General features: G+C 42.2%; 1 protein-coding gene across 16 annotated transcripts in view; it reads left to right on the top strand.

Moving 5' to 3' along the window:
* Celf2 (CUGBP Elav-like family member 2) overlaps positions 1-22,939 on the top strand; it is an 859,338-nt gene that overhangs the window by 754,725 nt on the left and 81,674 nt on the right. For all 16 annotated transcript variants that reach the window (XM_031359771.1, XM_031359773.1, XM_031359767.1 and 13 more), the window contains 2 exons: positions 10,877-10,925; positions 20,327-20,461. In XM_031359771.1, coding sequence (XP_031215631.1) covers positions 10,877-10,925; positions 20,327-20,461 — 184 coding nt within the window. The remainder of the gene's footprint in view (positions 1-10,876; positions 10,926-20,326; positions 20,462-22,939) is intronic.

Raw genomic sequence — 22,939 nt, 5'->3', positions numbered from 1 at the left:
GGCCTCAAACTCAGAAATCTGCCTGCCTCTGCCTCCCAAGTGCTGGGATTAAAGGTGTGCACCACCACGGCCACCACCTGGCTAGCAGTCATTCTTGTAACTACATGTTAGCTGGTTTATGACTGAAAGAAAAGAAAGTGCAGAGGTTCTTGCTCAGTACTGACAGGTTGATGATCCCAGAGCCACACTTGTTGCTTCCCTATCTCCTAATGCAGAGCATGATGTCACAGTAACTGGACAGATTGAAGTACATAAAGCAGCAAGGCTATATAAATAACTGTGCGCTGTCTTGCTCTAAGAAAGAGAACCTGTGGCAATACACTTAGTCGTCCATTTCAGGGAATTGCCTACCTACCGTTGGTGGCAACTCTCACAACTTATCATTCACAAAATCGCTTTTATAAAAACTCTGATAATATAGTGTAGTATAGTATATTTGTTTCATAGTTATTATGCAAACCAGATACCAAGTACCCTATACACATCATTTTTTGTGTTGTCATGGAGTGAAATAAGCATGCTAGTGTTTTATTTTTTTGTTTTTACAAACTGGAACCCTTTGGTTCTCTCATTTAACATGGAGCTCTTTCATAGATTTGCCTGTTTCACTCCCCTTTCTTTATTTTTAAAGATTTTATTACAGTAAGCTTATATGCCAGCATAGCTGGTCTATATGAAGCTATTATAACAGCTTTAATAATGAAAGTATAACAGTAACTTTTAAAACTTATTTCAGGTTTACAATGGCATTTTTTAAATCTCATGTGAAGGGTGATTACTTCATCAGTTGGTGATGAACTTGAGTTTTCATCTGTGTAAGAACTTACCCAAGCTATTTTCTCACCATCCCCTGACTTCCTTGGTGATAGGTGGTAACGTCATAGTCTTCCTTGTAGGCACACTGGACTGCACATAGAGGTTAGGAAAAATCAGCCTAGGCTCCTCTACAGTGGGTTTCTAAACACTGGTCAGTGACTGCTGGTGCTGTGGCCCAGCCTTTGAGCCAGCACTGTGGGATGCTGCTTGAATTCTGTAGAGGCAGTGACAGCTGTTGCCAGAGCTAGGCACAGGACTCTCTTACCCCACAGACCTTCAGTAATGACTTTGTTCTAAAGGCCTATACTCATTTTCATTTTCATCACCCATAGCTGGCTGCTTCTGTGATGAACCTAAAGCACTTTCGTGGGTGGACCAGATCTGTTCCAATCGGGGAACTGCCATTCTGGGCACCAGTAGCAGACAGATCAGTTCTAGGCCTCTGTGTGTATATGAAAGGAAAAGAGAAAGATGAGCGCCTTATACTTACCCAGGAGGGGTCAAAGTGGGGAGGCTTCATGCAGTAGTCCTGTGTATTGCAGCACCAGTCAGGGTGCATCCCAAAATCAGTATCACACAGAACAGGCTGTATGCTGTGGATGATGAAGAGTCAAAGCTTTAGGGGAGAAAAGATGGTGGTGTATAAATTTGTTCTCACTTGAAGTTAAGCAGCTCCACATAAGCATTGCTTAGAGTGCTGAAGTAAGATCTAGTGCTCTGGGTTGTTCTGCGTTGACTATATATGTGATGCCAGTAGTTATACTGATTGTAAATGAAATGACACTTAGAACTACCCAAACCCCAGTGAAGAACAAAGGGAGAGAGCTAGTAAATTTTCCCTTTTCATTGTTTTCCATTTGATTCAAAACAGGTAGAGCTAAATAGAGACCAATAAACTAGCCAGCAACTTGATGTGTAACTGTGGGCAAAGTGTTGTTATTCTATGATGAATGAAAAGGAGATTTCTATCTGTCAGAAAATCTATAGGAATATAAATCTAGAAAACTTGGTTCATAGAAATGCCAACCTAAAGTATGTTAGGTCCACTGCACTCCTGTGAGCAGTGTCTGTGTCTAAAGCTAGCACCTATTGCTTTTCTCATAAAAGCACGCTCTCCACAGAGTGTGGGTTTTCTGTTTGCTTCTGAGACAACTGAGTCAAACACAAGCTGTGGACTCATTAGCTGTGTCTCATCACAACTCAGAAAAATTCCCCTCCACATGCCAGAGGCTGGTGCTTATAAAACTTCATAGATTCATCAGAAATTGGCAGATTGGGACAGTTTAGGCAGATCACTGAGTATGTTTCTCCAACATGGCCAGTTCTATGATTGTGAAGACAAACTCCTTGCTTCTCCCACCTCAGGGAAAATCTTGACAATCCCATGTGCTCACTTGCCACTAAGAACTGGATGCAGTTCCAACTCTGGAATTCCCTTAAAACTGCTGAGACATTAGACACTGAAATGGAGACTAGCAAGTTCTCTGAGCCTTTTCTGCTCTGTTGGCATTAGTCAGAACTTCCAGGTGCAGCGTACAACATGGGAATCTACCTTTGGGCTACTCCAGCCTAAGCAGACAAGGTTCCACAGTCATGTTGGAAGGTGGTAGGAAGCAGCCATGCTGACAACACTGCTTTCATCTCCAGCTCTTAGGAAAGGTGCTGAGGATGTGACTTCTAGCTGCCAGTCCTGGTGATGAAGCCAGTTCTAGTTCATGGTTGAGTAGTCAAATCATTTGCTTCTTTGAAACGTATTCAAGAATGCAGTCCTCCTTTCTGCATCTTACTAGGCTTCAGCTACTTCCTTCATAGTGAGTGGTCTGCTTTCTTTAAGAACTCCTGTTGGTTTGGTCAAAAAGTCTGTAATAACCATTCTATAGTAGCATGCTTTGCTTAGAATGTCATAGCATCATTCTGTAATAATAATGCATTTTGTTTTCACTTGCCTTTACATATGAGTTCTCTTCTTTGAAATGTCATTCCTCCACTTTGTTGGTTTGTTGTTGTTGTTTTTTTTTGGGGGGGGGGTGTTTCGAAACAGGGTTTCTCTGTGTAGCCTTGGCTGTCCTGGAACTTACTCTGTAGACCAGGCTGGCCTCGAACTCAGAAATCTGCCTGCCTCTGCCTCCCAAGTGCTGGGATTAAAGGTGTGCACCACCACTGCCCGGCATTCCTCCAGTTTTTTATAGTACTAGGAAATAGTGCATAGACCTTGTGCTTGCTGCTTCGGTGCTCTACCACTAACCTGTATCACTAGTCTTCTTTGGCTTTTAGACATGGTTTTACAAAGTTGCTCAGGTTGGCTCTGTACCAAGTCTATAGCCTAGGCAGACTTTAAACTCACAGTCCTTGTACCATAGGCTTAGCAAGACTGTATTCAAGAAGCAATATCTTGAGACACCATAATTTAGTTCGTGTGTCCTTAGTCTGTATTGGACATTTCTGAGTTCCCATATTGTCTTAGCTCAGCACATACTGTGCTCTAGAAAACTGTTGATGGATCTGTCTCAGTATCTTCTACATGGTCTATCATGACAGACTCTTTGATTTCCTTCATCTTACAGAATGTATGAAAATGAGCATTCTTAATACAGTACTGATTAAACACCTTTCTCACAAGTTGCAGTGTTTTACATACATTACCCAAATTATCTAAAGAATGTTCCTGAGTAGACCACCCACACAAGAGTTCACCATAGCCTAACAACCCAGATTTCTATGAACTAGATTTCATCCGCTGGACCTAATAAAGAATAAAACAGAGCTCAAGCCTGCAGTGGCAGTAGCTGCTTTACTTTGGCTGCAGTTACTTCTAGGTGTTCTTAAGTCAGATACTGACAAGCCACAGGAAGATGAAGAATGAAGAATTACTGTAATGCTAGTCATAAAGCTACAGAGACTCCAACTGTTGTGGGAGTTTAGAAGAGGAAGAGAATACTTTCACCTAAGGGGGTGTGTGTTGCAGGCACCCTTGTATGAGTGTTTACCCGACTCTAGTGAGTAAAGCCTGGAATTCTTAATTAAAAGCCCATATGTCCAAATCCCATGTTAGACATTCTGTGGAGAGGCAGTGTGGTCTGGGAGAGTCATCACTGGATAAGAAGCAGAGAGATTAAACCTCTGATCCCAGCTCCATCACCAAGCAACTGTGTGTCTTTAGTGAAGACCCTTTTTCCCTTCATAACTGCAACTGCGAGCAGCGGTAGACTAGAAAGATACTGCTCCTCCGGCTCCCAGATCTCTCCTCTAGTGTGTTGCATACGACACAGATAAGGCTAGATGGCCCTAGCACTTAGGCCTGACTCTCAACACCTGCTCCTTTTCTGGTTCTTGTCACTCCCTTTTATAAAATGTGTGTAGCAGTCCCCACGGTGGACAATAGGTTTCCTGAGGGTAAGAACTACATTCATTTCATCTTTACATTCCCATACAAGATGTATACACTTACTTCCATCTCTTGTATCTTTAAACTGTAAATTTCCTATGACTTTGCAGTATGTTAACTCATATAATTCCTTATTGTCTTGGAAGGAAAAGGTGCCATCTTCCATTATTTGCATCTATCAAGATTTATATACTCATCCCTTTGCAACTACAGAGAAACAGTAGTTGTCACTTATCACAGGCATTGTTGTCTCCCTGTCGCTCACTTCTGTTTACCATCATAACCTGCATTTGGCACCACTATCCACAGATACTTGCCTAAATAAAGATCTCTCTACTTTCACTCTCTATGTATGAATGTTTTACCTGCATGTATACATATGCACCATGTCCATGTAGTGCCCCCAAAGGACAGAAAGTTCTCCTAGAGCTAGACTTACAGCCAGTTGTGAGTCACCATGTAGGTGCTATGAACTGAATCCAGGTCCTCTGCAAGAGCAGTCGGTGCTCTTAACCACTGAGACATTCTCTCCAGCCCAAATTCCTCATTCTTGGAACTCTATCATGGCTTCCTCCCCTTCTGCCAGATCCTTGCTCTGTCCTCTTAAGATATCGTCTTCCTGACATATGCCCTCAGTGGTTCTGTCCTTGCTCCTGGCTCTTGTCATTCCATTAATTCCTGGGGCTTTCACTGCTACCTCCCATACCGGACCCTCTGTCAAGCTTGAGCCCTGCAATTCCAACATCTTGCTAGCCATAGTCATATCAAATTTAGCATGTTTAGGCTGGCATTTATTCATCTGACATGATTTTCTCTCATTTTTCCTAATTGAGCAACAACTCTTTGATCTGGATGGCTGTCTGGGTCTGGAGTTCTTCTCCCTCATCCCCAAAAGAGCCAGTTAGCACTGAATTTTATAACTTTATAGTGTTACTGGGGCTATTTACTAGCTGCCATCCTGACTCCTGTATCTTATGCAGTCCATCCTCAATGGTATCTCCAACTGACATTTTTTTTTCTAAACTCAGAATTCTGCCTGGTTGCCTTTACTGCTTAAATCTTGTACTCCAACGATACACTTGACAAAATATCAATTTTTTTAGTTACAAGACCCTCTAAGACCTGGCTGCTGACCACCCTCGCATCCTTCTGCTGCCCTCTAAGACCTGGCTGTTGACCACCCTCACATCCTTATGTTACCCTCTAAGACCTGATGCTGACCACCCTCACAGCCTTCTGCTACCCTCTAAGACCTGATGCTGACCACCCTCACATCCTTATGCTGCCCTTTTTGCTGGCATGATAAACATCTTTTGGAAAGAAGCTATAGTCACTCCTTTTATTTTCTTCATTAACTACATAGTTTTTTTTTTTCTCCATACATTATATTCTGGCTATGGTTTCCAGTTTGTCTGAGTTCCTCTGAACGTCACCTTCCATCCAGATCTACCCCATTCTCTTTCCTTGGGAGGTAGGGGACAGGCATTTAAGGGATAATAATAAAATAAGACAAAGACAAATTGAAATAGAACAAAAACAAACAAACAGAAGAAAGAAAAAGCACAAGAAACACTTACAGAATCAGAGAGACACACATTAGTAGACACAAGAATACTATAAAAACACAAAACCAGAAGCCATGATATGTACACAAATGACCTGTAAGGTTGAAAAAAATTCCTTGACAAAACATTGTGAGACAAAGAACCTCCAAAGATGCCATTGACTTTTGTACTCGCCATCTACTGCTGGGCATGGGTCCTGCCTTTAAGTGTGGTTTGTATCCCAAACAGTGATGTTGTTTAAGGACAAAAAACAAAAAAATCAAAAACAAAACAAAGCAAAAACACAGAAACAGAACACAGCAAAGCCCACTAGCAATAAAATGGCTCCTGGTGGATCCTACTGGCATTCTGTACTCAAAGTCAGGGTCTTGCTCAGCCATCATCAGGGAAGCATCCTCCTGCAGCACATGGAACAAACACAGAGTCCTACAGCCAGACATTATGCAGACAGTGAGAAACCTTGGAATACTTGACCTTAAATGGGATGTATCCATCCAATAAGAAGAGACAGAAAGAGTGTAAGAGCCAAAGGGAATGGAGACACCAAGAAAATAAGGCCTCTAAATCAACATGATAGGTGCTCAGATGAACTCACAGAAATTGGAGCAACTAACATGCACAGGGCCTGCCTGGGTCTGCAGCAGATAGGGCCATAGAGATGAAAGAAGTAGTTGAGTAACAAGCCTCCACTCCTAAGCCAGTACTCTCCAGTAGAGAGCCTCCCTCCCAGGGAATCTCACTGGGAAACAAGCTACTCTTTTTGTTTGTCTGGTTGTTTTTTATTTTATTTTACATACCAATCACAGTTTCCCCTCCCTCCTCTCCTTCCAGTTCCTTCCCCCACTTACCCATTCCCCCCCACCTCAACCCCTCACCCCACATCCTCTCCTCCATTTCTCTTCAGAGAAAGGCAGGCTTTCCCATGGATGTCAAGCAGCCCTGGATATCAAGTTGCAGTGAGACTAGATGCATGTTCTCATAAGTAAGGCTAGACAAGATAACCTGGTAGAAGAAAGGGGTCTCAAAGGCAGGCGATGGAGAGACAGCTTCCTCCCACTATTAGGAGTCCCACACGAAGACCAAGACACACAACTGTAACGTTTGAAAGACCTAGGTCAGTCCCATGCATCCTTCCTGATTAGTGGTCCAGTCTCTGTAAGCCCCTGTGGGCCCAGGTTAGTTGGTTCTGTAGGTTTCTTGATCCCTATGGCTCCTACAATCCTTCCTTCTCCCCTCTTTCCACAGGATTCCCTAAACTCTGCTTAATGTTTAGCTGTGGGATTCTACATCTGTTTCCATCAGTTGCTTGGTGAAGCCTCTCTGATGACAATTGAGTTAGGCACCAGTTTATGAGTATAGCAGAACAGCATTAGGAATCATTTCATTGACTTTTTTGTTTATTTTTCTTTTTGCCAGTCATGTTTGGTTCTATCCTAGGTCTCTGGAATATCCAGCCTCTGGTTCCTGGCCATCTGAGCAGTGTCAGTGATGGACTCTCTCTCATGGCATGGCTCTCAAGCTGGACTAGTTATTGGTTGGTGTCTTAGTCAGGGTTTCTGTTCCTGCACAAACATCATGACCAAGAAGCAAGTTGGGGAGGAAAGGGTTTATTGAGCTTACACTTCCACCCTGCTGTTCATCATCACCACAGGAAGTCAGGACTGGAACTCAAGCTGGTCAGGAAGCAGGAGCTGATGCAGAGGCCATGGAGGGATGTTACTAACTAGCTTGCTTCTCCTGGCTTGCTCAGCCTGCTCACTTATAGAACCCAAGACTACCATCCCAGGGATGGTACCACCCACAAGGGGCCCTCCCTGCTTGATCACTAATTGAGAAAACGCCTTACAATGACTTACAGCTGGGTCTCATGGAGGCATTTTCTCAACTGAAGCTGCTTTCTCTGTGATAACTCTGTGTGCTTTGTGTCAAGTTGACACAAAACCAGCCAGTACAGTTCGCCATTTCCTCAATTACTGCACCATCTTTACCACAGCACATCTTGTAGGCAAGACATGTTGTAGGTTGAAGGTTTTGTGGCTGGGTTGGTGTCCCAGTCTTGCCTGTTACAGAATGCCCTGTTCAGACTCCGTGTCCCTCATTACTAGGAGTTTTTGCTAGAATCACCCTTGTAAATTCCCTTGTAAACTTCCATTACCCTAAGTTCCAAGATCATCTCAGAAATGTCCCCTAATACCAGTTGTCTTTCCTAATACTCTTTCCCTTCATTCCCCTCTCACCTGATCCTATTCCCAACCTACCCTCATCCAGGTCCCTTGAACTACTCTTAAGGGTAGGTTGTACGCCCAGCAGTAGATGGCCAATAGAAAAAGAACTCAATAGCATCTTTGGAGGTTCCTTGTTTCTCAGGGCTTTTCTTTTTTCTCTTTTAATTTAATTTAATTTTTAAATTTTAATTTATTCATATATTTTTCCTTATCTTTGTACACTTATAGGTCCTTTTCGTATATATTATGGCTTTCAGTTTAGTGTTTTTATAGGGTTCCAGAATGTGTGAATGAGTGGGTCTCTAATTCCTGTACCTTCTCTTGGACTCTTTTCTTTCTGTTGGTTTTGTCCAATTCCACTGTGTTAGTTATTGTTTTTATCTTAGTATACTTTATTTTATTTTATTTTATTATTGTTCCCTAGAAGCCTGTTTGTTTCCTAATGAGACAGAAAGGGAGTATAAAGCCCGATGGCAGGAGAGGAACCGGAAGGAGCAGAGGGATGGGAAACTATAGTCAGGATATATTGTGTGAGGAAAAAAATCCTCTATTTTCAGTAAAATCGGGGGTGGGGGAGTTGTTTGGCATTTATCCTCATTGAGATTCCATTGAAGAAAACAAATTTTTCATTTGCAAGTGGTTATCGATTGGAGATAGCTTCTGGGTTAGGGATGGGAGCTGGTGTCCACTTCTGTCAGCACTGGGACCACATGTGGTGTAGACCAGAGCAGTCCCTCTCCATGATGCCACAGTCTCTGAGTTCCTGTGTGCTGGTTGTACTGTGTTTAAAAGGCCTTGTTTTCTTGGTATCCTTCATCCCCTCTGCCTCTCATACTCTTTCTGCCTCCTATTCTAATACCCATGAGCTCTGAGAGGAGAGATTTGATGCCGCCATCCCTTTAGAACTGAGTATTTCAAGGTCTCTCACTCTCTGCAAATTGTCTGGCTGTGGTTCTCTATCTTTGTTCCCATCTGCTGCAGGAGGAAGCTTCTCTGATGAGGGCTGGGCAAGACACTGATCTATGAGTGTGGCAGAATGCGTTAGGAGTCATCACTATGGTCCTTTAGCAGAACAGTAGTAGGATTTGGTTTTCCCATAGGTCTCTGGCCTATCTTGTCTCAGGTTTTTGGCCACCTGAGCAGTGTCAAATACAGCATCACTATTTTGACAAGCCATCTTCTCTCTACTGCTAGCAAGTCTAAGAACTGGAACTAGATACCACGCTTGTTAGGAAACTTTCTCCTTCTTAACTGTGTGTCTCCTCTCCTCCAGCACTTAGCATGTTGCTCTACTAACTGTTTGCCAGCCATATAGCACTTGAGGGGAAAACCTTCTTTCATGGCCTTTGCTACCTAGCTGGCCATAGCCTGGAGCCTGGCACAAGCAGACCACTCTTGCTAAATAGGTGGGCGAATGGAAGCAAAGGGTAACCTACTCAAATGGTAGCCTTTTCAAAGACTGTTGATCTTCCTTAAAACCTTGTTCTCTCCCTATTCCGTGGCCACACTAGAACTTTCCACAGTTTTCTTCATGATATTTTTTATGGACTGTTTAGGATGCCTAAACATTACATCCTCAAGTAGTGTCTGCTCTACATATTAAATATATGAGTGTATGGAGTGGGTATGCTTACTAGGTGCTGTAGCTCAAGGCCTGTGCTCTATGGATAAACACACCCTGCCTGTGAAGGCATACAGGCAGCTCTAAATTACTTAGAGTCTTATCCCCTGGCAGTTCTTTCTCACTGTCTTCTTCCCTGGTATTCTAAAGACACCGGTGGGCATTTGGTGCACATGGACTACCTGATAATAATGTCCTATCACGTAAGTGCCATAACTAAATACCATCCCCTTTCATTTAAATTAGGTAAAACTCAGAGCTGTGGCTTGCAAGTAATGGAAGTCCACTGGGGAAATTAAAAGTTCACAAAGAGCAGACCCATTATAATAAAACCATCTGCACAGCCAGGGATTCCATCCATCCTGGGGCTTCCTTATTCCTTGGAGTAAAATGAAATATCAAATAAGAGGACCTTTGGAAATACTTAGAGGAATTTAGTTTAATTGGAAATAATGAGAGCATTCCATGATTAGAGTAAACTCTGGGTCATTCACAGTAGCGTTATCAGCTTTGTATAACGAACCATGGAGCATCCATGTCTGCCATGGTTCGGATCTCAGCCTCATTTTCTTTCAAGTTTTCTGTATTCCTGCATATGTGCTAACTATAATCATAAGACTCATGTCTCTCTCCTACCCTTGGTCCTATCTTTCCCTCCTGTATCCCAGTGGCTTGTATTATTTAGTAGTAACTAAATCAAACCACTTAAAGACCTTCGAATCATTTCTATTGAGACCTGAGATAAACCCAAAAAGCAAACAGTAAGTGGTAGACAACAGAAATGTTATCATGTAAGTAGTGTGACCATAGTTCCAACTTCCTCAGCACATCCCTGGCTCTGCTTATGTATAAGTACTTCACATGCATGCTCTCAGTTAGCCCTCATGGCCCTGCTCTGCAGGTGTCTTCTAATACCATCGCAGATGAGGATGCTACACTAGAGAACTCACACTAGCCCAGGCTATGTAGCTGTAATAGATTTCAGATAGAATTTATAGAGGTAGAGGTTATAGTTAATGCAAAGCCAGGTTTCCTGTTCCAAAGCTCAAGTTCTTAAGTACTATTCCACTGTTCCCTGGCTTGAAGATTAGGTTCCTGAACATGAAACTGAGGAAACAAACAAAAGGTAATATCATCCCTTAAAGGCCATGTTATTAATGATGAATCCTTATACTTATAACAGTACTTGAATAGTTATCACATTTCTGAAACTGGTTTTACAGTTGTTCAATCTGCCTTTACTTTCTCACTTTTATATTTTTAGATGCATCATCCCATTCAGATGAAACCTGCAGATAGTGAAAAGTCAAACGGTAGGTGGCGACCAACTGTTGGATTGAATAGTGCCTGCTACTTTAGATTACTTCAGGTTGGGGAGGGGCCAGGTCTAGCTGTTGTTCCCCTCTGGAGGGTGGACAGCTACTGCTCTGGGAACTCAGCACATATGGAGAACACTCTGGCAAGGACTGATTTTCCACGGCCTTCTGCTTAGGCCTTGACCTACGTGGTGGCCTTATGGGATCTGGCTAGTATTGGTGTACTCCTGATACAACACAGAAATACCTGATGGGTGGGAAGAACATGAGTGAAAAGTAAGTAACCCATAAAGAACAGGCTACCATTTTTTGTCTCTCATTGTTCCTCTTTGACTGTCTTATTATATTCTTCTCTAAATTGTACCAATACATTTGCATCAGAATCCATTCAGAATTAAGTCTGCTGATTAAATGAACATACAGTTACAGAATAAATGTGTATTTGATGAGATCTATAATAAAATTGAGATTTGCCTCTTCAGAGTCAATAGTCCATTTTTATCAAGTTTTTGCTCCCGTCTCTACAAGCCTCCCATCCTGGTTTTGTTCTTTTAACTTTCTAAAATGTATATTCAAAAGAACCATCCACCGTTGTGGACCACAGAGCTCCTCTGTCCCCCAGGACTGACATAATCAGCCCTGTTTCCTTCTAGCAGGCAGCTTCGCACTTCATTAATTAGTAATCAGGGCAGAAGCCATGCACTTAGAGATCTATATATCTGCAAATGTAAATTATGATTGGGCTCTGAGTCTCTCCACGAGGTATTTTATGGCTAATTGCAGTGCATCCCATTTTCTGGCTTCTTCACAGACTGGAAAGTTTGGAAGAGAACTCCCAAGTTGTCACAAGGGCTGCCAGCACTGGTTTGTCAGAGACTGGCTTATTCTCTGTCACTCACCCTCTCTGAGCAGATGCTTTTCTCCTACCTCCTCAGTCTGTACTTCCCGTAACTGCCAAGCCTCCTCCCCTGTACTGTTTCATTGTAAACAATGGTGTTTATCACAAGAAACTTCCAAAAGTATACCACTTCTTTGTGTGAGACCATGATCAGATTCCTTCCTTCCTTCCTTCCTTCCTTCCTTCCTTCCTTCCTTCCTTCCTTCCTTCCCTCCTTCTTCCCTCCCTCCCTCCTTTTCTTCCTTCCTTCCTTCCTTAGCTAGTCATTTATCATTTACTGTGTACCGGGAACGGTGTCTAGGGGATGACATAGCAACAGTAAATCTGAAGAAAACAAAAGAAGACTATGACCCTGACAGGGAATTTCATTCATTTTAATGACTTAATACCTAATTATAGTCCTTAAACCTGGAAATTTGCATCTGCTCATTCATAAAAGAGGAATAGTGGTAACTACTGCCTTATGGCTTAGCTCTTATTTTCTTCTTGAAGCTCAAAATAAGATGTTTGCTACAGTCTTTATAAATGATGGGACACCTTTTTTTTTGAGAGACAGGGCCTCTCTGTGTAGCCCTGGCTGTCCTGGAACTTGCTCTATAGACCAAGCTGGCCTCAAACTCAGAGATCTACCTGCCTCTGCTTCCCAAGTGCTAGGATTAGATGCTTGCACCACCATGGCCCAGATGACAGGACACTTATTAGAGTGTTAGTCATTACCTCCCAGAGGTATGCCTGGCTGTGTAGCATGCTTTGCTGAGCACACCTTCCTCTAAAGGTAGCCTTTTCTGCCCCAGACATTCCTGTATGCTCTTCTACCCTTGGTAGCAAAGAGAGGCATCATGTGACAAATCCTGTCAGTTTATGTCTTCATGGAGTTTCTAGCCACCAAGAGATGATCTACCTATCCTTTGGCTCCAAACTTCTCTAAATTATTTTGAAGCAAAAGTCATGGAATGAAAGTCTGTCAAAAAGGGTTTGTCTTATTTTTTTAGCCTTAAGTTATACTTATAAACTCACAAATCATATATTTTTTATTAGATATCTTCTTTATTTATATGTCATGTGATTTCTCCTTTCCCAGTTTTCCCCCTCAAAAACAAACAAACAAAAAAAAAGACCAAAAAAAAAAAAAAATAAAACAAAAAAACAACAAGAACAAACCCCTGTTGCCTCTCCCCTCCCCCTGCTTGCCACCCCACCCTCTCCCATATATTGGCCCTGGCATTCCCCTACACTGGGGCACAGAGCCTTCATGTGTATAGTAGAGGATTGCAAAGACAAATCCTATATTTGAGGTGAGCACATAGGACCAGAAATGCCAAGTATTTCAATATGGTATATTTTCTTCTGTGTTGTCTACTACTCATATGTTTAACCCTTTCCTGCCAAGAGTTCCCAGTGTTGCACAGCTTTTGTTCTCCGGTGTCAACCCTGGACACCGTATTTGGTTAAGTCTAAAACTACTGCAGACAAAACCATTTGCTCCAAATTTTTCATGACCTCAAAAGCTGAGGAGGATTTGGTGCCCTTATTACTACAATAAAAAGCATCTTAAAATGCCCCTTTTGAGGGAATTGTATAGGGCAGTAGATAACCAAGCTTCAATATGTATGTACCAAGTAATCAAATGAATGAGCCTTTGGGGGCATTTTATACTCACATCACCACATTCAGTTCCCTGGCCCTCAGAGGTTCATGGCCATCTCATGATATAAAATGTACTTAATCTACCTTCAGAAGTCGTTGTAGTTCTTCAAGTTTCAACCTTGCTCAGAAGCTCAAAGTCTGTTTTGAATATCAAGGCAATCTCCTAACTGTGACTCCCCTGTAAAGCCAAAAAGTAAATTACACACGTCAAACATAAAGAAAATTCCCAAAGGGAGGAGGGGGAACATAAGGAAATACTAGATCAAAGCAAGACTAAAACAAATCAGGGAAAATACCAGCTTCTACAGTTCCGTGTCCAGTACCTAGGACTTTAGATTGAGATGGCTTAGGTGTCTAAGCCTTCCAGCTTTGCTGGCTGTAATATACATCTCTTTGTAAACTGATTCTTTCCCTTATATTTAGCTCTGCTTGGGAGATGTCTCATGGCTCTGATATCTTCAACATCTTCTAGTCTTCACTATAACCAGGCTTCATTTTCACAGCTTCATGTAATGGCCTCTCATGGCCTTCTCTCAGATTCCACATGTTGCCTGGCCTCCTCCCTCCTGAATCTTTCATGCCTTTAAAACCAGTACCATGTGAACTAACTGCCAAGTTAATTGTCCACTGGAGATAGACTTTTGTCCCATTTTACTGCATTAGAAGTATCTTCTCTGTGTTGAAGCAGTTGCTATCTATGGGCAAGCAATTCTTAGGCTCTCTCCTTTCATAAGCTGGAATCTTAGTTGGGTGGAGTCTTTTTCTGAGATCACCCTTCTTATTGTTCCAGTGCCAAGCAGGAGGCCTCTCTTTCATGGCCTTGTTCTCCTTAACAACCACAATCTCTCTTTTAGCACAGGTCTTAGCTGAAACATTCAGCTTCCTAGTGTTCTGTTTCTATCCAAGCTATATATGTTTTCTTCCTTTCTGCCCCATTTGCTCGTTTTTATTGTACGCCTACATAAGAGGTATTAGTAACTGCCATGCCACAGCTGCAACATTATGCTGATTTGACATTTTCTCTACCAATGAAATTAGGCATGTGTGTGTTTGTTTGTTTGGTTGGTTGGTTTGGAGACAGAATCTCTCTGTGCGGCCCTGGTTGTTATGGAATTCACTACATAGACCGGGCTGGCTTCCAACTCACAGATATATCTGCTTCTGCCTTCTAAATGCTGGGATTAAATGCCTAGCAGTCCATTTCTTTTTAATCTAGCCTCATGTAAATTCTCAGGAGATAGATAGAAAACTGCCAGATTCTTTGCCCAAATATCATAGAAGAAATGGTCTGGAGCTGTGCTGCTAATAAAGTCCTGACTCCCTGTGGACCCTCCTGAGCCAGGGCTTTACTAGTCTCAGCACAGCTGGCTCCATGGTCCCATCAGAGCAGACAACACTTAACTACTTTTCTAGTTCACAGTTTCAAAGTTTTCCACATCACTCCAAAAGGCAGCATGCCCAGGTTCTTCTCAAAAGCAGCAGTACTCTCTGGTACCAACTTCTGTGTGGGTTACTTTTCTGTTGCTCTGGGGGAAAAAAATACCATGACTAAATGCAACTTAAGGATGAAAGGATTTATTTGGGCTTATGGTTTCAGGGGAAGCATGGTGGCATGAGACCAGAGCAGGAAGCTGAGAGATCATGTCTCAAGCCCTCAACCACACGTAGGAAACAGAGTGTCCTGGAAGTGAGGTGGAGCTGTAGAAACCCTCAGAGCTCACCTCTAGTAACATGCTTCCTCCAGTAAGGCTCTATGTCCTAAAGGTTCCAGAACCTTCTCCAAAAGAAGGTTCCTATAGGGGAAATTTATCAAACAGATCACCACAGAGAAATACTGTTTGCTAGGTTATGCTAATGGTAGATTAGCAGCATAGTTCACAAACTGAGAGAAACATTTTGTTGCCTTCTAAATGACCCTGGGCTGTCACATCCACACTGTTCACACACAGAATGGGCCTACACACAAACCAAGAACCCACAAACCTACACATCACAGAATAGGCCTACACACAGACCAACACATAGGGTGAATTCTCCTTTGCCCTCATTTTCTGAATTTTTGATTAGAAAAGTCAAAAACATGAGAGTACACTTACAATTATATTTCAAGAACTCTATTATGCGAGTTCAGATGGAACTTTGTCTTGCACAGATATGAACAGCTCACAGTTCCCTTTAGACCTAACTTAGGAATCAGAAGAAATGCAAACTTTTCTAACTCATAAGTGTTGCAGCCTTTTCTGATTCCTCATGGTATTTCTGACAGGTAAGCATAGCTTCAGAAGCATAAAAAGCACAAAGATTTCTTTGGTTCAGACTCTCTGAATAGCTCCTATAGCAGTGAAAGAAGTATAACGAGCTCTAATTGCACTTGGATTGAGTTTGCTGACATTTATGTGTAGCACAAAGAACTCATCACAGCTAGAGAGTTGCTGTCTTCATTATCTGTGTGCTCAGATTTTGAAATTTTCTATTTTCTGAGCAAAGACTGCTAATCAAGATCACTTAGTTATGGACAAGTGAATTCCAGCAAAACAGTCGCCATTTGAATCCCTAGCCATTACAGTCTGATATAGGGAATCGTTAGTGAGCCCAGAAATGTTAGATGCTTGTACATCAGCCCTGTATGCTTGGATCTTACTGAATGGACTTCCTAACCCTGGAATGCTTCCTGTAACCCACCACCTTCAAAACCTGTAATTAAACCTGCAGCCTCCAGAGCTCCCAGGGACTAAACCACCAACCACAGAGCACACATGGAGGGACTCATGGCTCCAGCTGCGTATGAAGCAGAGGATGGCCTTATCTGATATCAGTGGGAGGGGAGGCCCTTGGTCCTGTGGAGGCTAGTGCCCCAGTATAGAGGAATGCTAGGGTAGTGAGGCAAGAGTGGGTGAGTGGGTAGGGGAGCACCCTCATAGAAGCAGGGGGAGGGAGGATGGGATAGGGGGATTGTGGAGGGGAAACCTGGGAGGAGGATAACATTTAAAATAAATAAATAAAATAACCGATAGAAAATAAATAAGTCTGCATCTTTTCTCACATTCATGCTAATGCATACTTTTTTTTTCTGTGCTACTGTCCCAAATATCCAAAGAGAAAAAAAAAATACTACTCCAGATAAGTAATAATTGATGGAGTACCTAATGTGAACACTTTAACAGAATTCAGCTTTCTTGTTATTTTTCTACTATACAGAACTGAGCGATCGTATGGGAAGTTCTGAGGAGTTATGGGTTAGAAGGCTTGTGCTAGCTAGCAGTGGGAAATTCTGAGGAGTTATGGATTAGAAGGCTTGTGTTAGCTAGCAGTGGGAAGTTCTGAGGAGTTATGGATTAGAAGGCTTGCATAACTAGCAGAAGCACAGTCACTTTCTTCCATTCTGTATATTTTTCTGTACCATGCATTTTCCCTCTTCAGTCAGCTTTCAGTCCTCTTACTATGAAGTTACACAGGAGATGCCGTCTGTGCAAGGCTTAAACACAGCTGCTGAAGCTAGTGATGAGTGAGGGAGAGCGGAAGCATGAGCTCACCTCGTGTGCTGTGCTTGGCTCTCATTGGCTACAGCCATTATTGACTGTTGCCAGGCTTCTGATTTCAAGGAAGGTGCTCTAGAGAGAACATATAACACCTTCTGTTTTAGCCTTCCAACCTAACAATGTGTTGAGGGACCTAGAATCCAAAAATGCTAATCAAGACCTGTCTATTTTCTCAAGGCTCTGAAACCTATGTCTTTTTGTCAAGCTTAGAACTAGTTGAAGTCATGGTAACTATTTTCATGAGAAGGTGAAAACCTTCATAGCCACTATTAAAAATATGAATTACTCAGTATTTTTATGCAGTCACTTTCTGATTTACTAGAAGATGGGAAAATAATTTTGAAATTCAAAGCGGAACCTCTTGGCCGATTTGGAGGCAGTAATTAAATGCCATATGTTAGCACCAATACTTTGGAAAATTGTTAATTAATTCAAGCAGCCCCAAATCCAGGTGTGACATTGACAGACTGTATACCAAAGTGTTAGCACAGACTTACAATTAGGGATGTTTTAAAAATGAAGTTTCTAGACTTCTGACTTGAAGAAGTTACCCTTTTACTCCAAATATTAACCCTTTCTCCTTATCCCATGAGAAGAGATGTTTTCTTGAGCGCTGGTCTGGAGGTTGTGGCTGTGTTGTTATCTGTGAGGTAGGCAATACTCCACATGTGAGAGTCAGCCCTGTCCAGCTCATTAGCATCCTTGGGGAAAATGGTTTGGCCTCAAAGAGAAGGGAACTTATTTTTGTTTCTAAATTCCTCTAAAGCACCTACCAGACTGCCCTGGATACCATAGATTGATTTAAGCAATCCATAATCTCACTGATTAATAATTAAATACTAGCCTCACACAGAGAAAAAGAAATGAACACTTTTACCAACATGCAGAAGCCCCTCCCCTTTTTTCGTAGATAATGGTATTTAATAGAAGAGTTGTCTTCCTCCTTGAAATCTGGTTGAGTTTATTCTTAGTGGCATCCAGAAGTCAGCATCTTCTCTTAAGTGATTTCCATTTTCAGAGTACCCATCTTAGGTAGGGGGTGTCATATTTTAGCTTACTCAGGATCCGCATGCATATTTACTATGGTACTACCCTGGAACTTTAATGTACAAATTGTTTTAACTAAACACTGTAATTACAAGTTTGGCAGTGAAATTAGACACCAAATAAAAATTTTAAATTCTGCTGTTATTTTAAAGAACTAAAGCAAGTTTCTTCAAGGTAAGAACTATAATAGGAGTTTTTTTGTTGTTGTTGCTGTTTTTTTGTTTGTTTTGTTTTGTTTTGTTTTTTTCCTCATATAGCTGCCAGCCATAGTTTGGTAGGCCTAGGAGTCCTGAGCAGAAAGTAGTAAGAATTGGAGACTGGTCGTCTTTCCCTCCCTTCTCCATCCAGTTCCATATCTCTGTCATGGGGTATGCCACATCCTCACAGGGCCTGCTACCCACAGTGCTTTGTGTTCAGGTGCCAGCTCACATGTAGCCTATAGTCATACAGCTCAGGAGACTATAAAGACTCCTTGTTAAGAGATCTGAGGTTGCTGAAGCTTGGTGCCTGGACCACTAGTTTTTTGCTAATTCACAGTAGATCACTGTTATTTCACTTCTTCCAAAGGTATAAAAAGAACAGTACTTGAGCTTTTTTATCCAAATAAAAAAATCCAAATAAATAGCCCATCCAGTGATGTTTAAATCTATCACTCTCCTTATTCACTGTTTCCATTCTCTGATCATAAGATGTTTTTTCCTTTTTCAAATGTACTGGTGTGTCCCTGACTTTCCCCTTATATATTCAGTACCTTCTTTCCCTACTCCCTCCTCAAGTCTCTCTAGATTCTGCCTTTATTTCCTAAGTTTCATCTCAGAAGGACACTAAAAGATCCCTAGACCTCTGAGTTGTCTTAGAAAGTACCTGGGTAGAAAAGGGGACATTGTGCACATTGCTCTAGTAGCCCAGTACCTCAGTTAACTGAAGCGTAAAGCGTGTTGCCTTCTCTGCAGGGCTAAGGAAAGCTCAGCTGACAAAGGTGAGATGATTAGCAGGGTTACATTTCAAATCAATGACAACACTCGAACAGAGAGTAGAGTCCCCTAGTCATGATCATTCCTCCTGCCTTTAAGGCTGTCTACCTCCTCCAGCTTGGAAGAATCAGTAAAGGAACAAGAACACTGGGCTGGGGTAGGAAACTGGCTTATGTCCATATTAGACCACATACTTCCTAAATGACCCCGGGAAGGTTGCTTTCCTTCTTACAGGCTCAGAATCTGCTTTATAGACTGGTGGAATAAGTCCTCTTCTTATTACATAGAATTCTATGACAAAGAACATTTAGCTGCTTCATTTAGGTTCTTCAGAGCTACACTTACCAATATAATAGATACAAAAGGCTTTGAAATTTTAAATTAAAATGATAACATTAAAAGTCTGTTTCTCAATCATACTAGACCCTTTTAAATGTTCCATGAAGTCATGCACATGAGGTTGGCTTAGACATAGGACTTCGGATCAGTGTTGCGTAAGAGTAAGTGACTGAGTTGCAACAGTGCTGCAAGGAACTGGGCCAGTCATAAAGAGCTCCTCTCCATTCCTTAACTTGAGTTCCAGTAGACCAGCACCCAGAAAATCCACATAAACAATTACTGTTTGCATGGAAATGAGACCTGCCCTATACGGGCTAAAAGAAACCAAAGTAACTACCACTTTTAAATAGCAATGGCAAGATGATAGTATAGGCTGTAACAAAGGCTGTGTACACACTGACTGTGGCAAAGCCTAACCCAGGACTCTGCTATGGCTAGCTCTCTCCTCCCTGACCCACACTCAATTCTGAGAAATAGATAAAGTGAAGCAAGAAGACAAGCAGGTCTTATCTCTAGAGGTACCTCAGACATCTTTTACAAGGGCCTCTCTCTTAGGCTGCAAGCACTGTCCTGAAATCAGTTTTAATTTGGTCTTTTAGAAAATATGTATACATATATACATATATATACATATATCCTTGCTCTTCTGTTTTGGGTTTGTCCCTACCAGAGATGATTCTCAAGGAACAACAATTTTCTCCTCTAGTATCGACCTCTGCTTTAGTGTAACCAGCCTGCCTAGTTAGAAGCTAAACAAATTGCTTTTGCGGGCAGAGGGAAAAGAGGTGAGAATGGGGTGTGCAGGAGTAACGGGGGCAGATACAGGTGTGCAGTTAGCTCTAAGACTGCATTCATTCTCACATGGCCAAGCCTAGCTTGATGTGGTAACAAATTATTGGTTACAAGAAAAAAATATGACATGGCCTTTGTTCGTTTGCTATTTTTATCTCCTAGCTGTGGAAGACCGAAAATTGTTCATAGGAATGGTTTCCAAGAAATGTAACGAGAATGATATCAGAGTGATGTTTTCTCCATTCGGTCAGATAGAAGAATGCCGGATTCTCCGGGGACCTGATGGGCTGAGTCGAGGTGAGTGTGCTCCCTGTAAAGACTTTTTCCTTAGGTGCTAATTGGAACTCTCTGTCACAGTCAAGGGAGATGTAGGCATTGTAGGCATCACATACACAAGGGGTCAGCTTGCAGTACAACTCATGTGATCAAGTTATCCAACCTGAACTTTTCTCTGTAACCAAAATGATCACCTCTTACTTCTCCAGGTGAAAAGGTCTGAGCGCCAATGTTAGCCCGGGTCCTATGGAACGCTGGCAGACTGCCTTAGATCTATCTTTACCTCCTTTTCATCCTCAAATTGGGTGCATTTGGGCGACAAGGAGGGAAGGTGGAGGATGGAAATGAATACTCAGCCAGATTTTCCTCTGCTTGCCTGAATGGGTGTAAAACATATGGTCCTCATAATAGCCATAGAAGCCTAGAAAGAGTGTCATACTCACGCACTGCAGAACAGAAAGACCACCTCCCAAGAAGCAGGCCTGCCCTGCCCTGTCTTATCCCTCTAGTCCCAGTCCCTCTCAAGAAGCAGGCCTGGCCTGCCCTGTCTTATCCCTCTAGTCCCCAGTCCCACCCTGCAAGTGATAGAAAAATGACTTGGACCTGAAGAAAACATAGACTCTTATTTTGCCACAACAATAGAAGCAAAAGTTATGTTTAGAGCCATGAGAAATGCTACGGTTTTGTAAGCCACTGTAGGAATCAGTGGGGAATCACCTTCTCTTTGTAGACCCTCCTCCTCATTAAGGAGGCCACGTACCTCCATCCTTAAACTACAAGAAGGTTGAAAGTATGTATCAACAATTATCTGACTGTACTTTTCCAAGTCAGTCTGGAGAGGAAGTGTATATGTCAAACATTTTTCAGTTTGTAGAGAAATCTTCATTTTGCAGTGCAATTCTCATGGGGCTAATTAAGAACTGTGCACATTCTCACACTCTGGTTCTGGGCTAGCTCTGGTACCCAAATGATACAATGAAAGAAATGACCAGGCCATAGATGTCAAAGTAGTCATTCCCACCTGTCTCACTGGTGTTACCTAATCAAAACTGAGAGGAAGGTTTCTCTTTTTAATCTTAGACATAAAACTTCATGTTGTCAGCTCCTAGAACTAAAATCTTAAAAGTTTCACCCACATCCACCTCCAGAGTTCCCAGTGAAGGCCAGCAGGAGAACCAGGGGATAGAATGGCACCAGCTCTTGAGCCTGGTTCTGAGGGATGGGGGTACTGTGAAGCTATAAGTCATTCATTCTATCACCTCAGAAATACATGTGATCTCAGCCTAACGTCAAGGCTGAATGTCTAAATGCTGAAGAAGATACTGAATGTGACCCTTGACTTATAAATACAAGAGCATGAAGATGACAGAAAGAGAGGGAGGGAGGGAGGGAGGAAAGGAATGCCTTTAAGTTAGAGTGAGATTTAGTTGCTCAGGAGCCAGGGAGACTGAACTTTCAGTCCCAGAATTTGAACCTTAGTCCATTTGTTTTCCTATTTCTGTCTCTTAGTTTACCCATTCAGAAGCTGATGGCAGGAAATTGTGTGTCCTATTTCTCTCACAGGGCAGCATCAGGACCCCGTTACTGGCTCCTCCCACACTTACTGTCTGGATGGGTGCATAGAGACTATGAGTGTGAAGCTGTGTACTAGCTTCCTGCCTTCCTAGCCTGGCCTAGACAGCTAGGAAGTGACCCTCTGGCTCACCGCCTCTGCTGGACAGGGAAGGAAAGTGGGTTGAAACGTTTCAGGTGTCTTTAGGTTTATATTAGTGTTCATGGGAAAGAGCAGAACAGTTACTACTCAGTGGAAGAACTTGGCCACTTTGCTCTGCCATTCGGTTAATTAGCCAACATGACCCAGTTCCTATAGTAAGTTATAGGAGCCTTGTCAGTAATTTTTTTGTTGTTGTAAATGGATGTGCTCAATGTAAAGAAGAGAATACTGCCCCACCTCTTCGTTAAACATAAAAGTAATTTTGGTGAACTGGTGAAAATTCCTTCTTAGAAAAAGGAAAATACCCATTTATAACCACTCTTTCTGAAATACAAAGACAGACAAGGTACATTTTTCAGTTAGTAGGACCTAGGAACTTTCTGGCCACAGGGGCCTGCTCCTGAATGGTTTTATAAAAGAATAATTCTCTTTCATGGTACTATTTTATTCTCATAAAGAATTTCAGTTTTCAATATAATATTAGTCAGTGTCTCCCATTAGTGATACTCCAGATGAAAGACACTCGGCATTTTTTCCCTCAGTATCTGTTTCTAGCTCAGCTGCTGAAAAAATAATAATAAATAAATATCATGTCAAGTGGAGGGCCTACCTCCAGGGAACGCCTTAACCCAGAGACTCGGGTGAGAGCCCCCATTTTCTCTCCAGTGAGTTTCTAAGACCAGAGCAGCCAGCCGGGTGGCACAGGCTCCATGAGTCGCAGGGGACTTGCAGGGTGGCAGGGACAGGACAAGCTCTAGTCAGAGGCACTAAGAACATCTAACACC

The sequence above is a fragment of the Mastomys coucha genome, unplaced genomic scaffold (assembly GCF_008632895.1).
Source record: "Mastomys coucha isolate ucsf_1 unplaced genomic scaffold, UCSF_Mcou_1 pScaffold7, whole genome shotgun sequence".
NCBI lineage: Eukaryota > Metazoa > Chordata > Mammalia > Rodentia > Muridae > Mastomys > Mastomys coucha.
The sequence above is the reverse complement of the archived record's forward strand: the minus strand, read 5'-3'. Positions and strand labels throughout refer to the sequence as shown.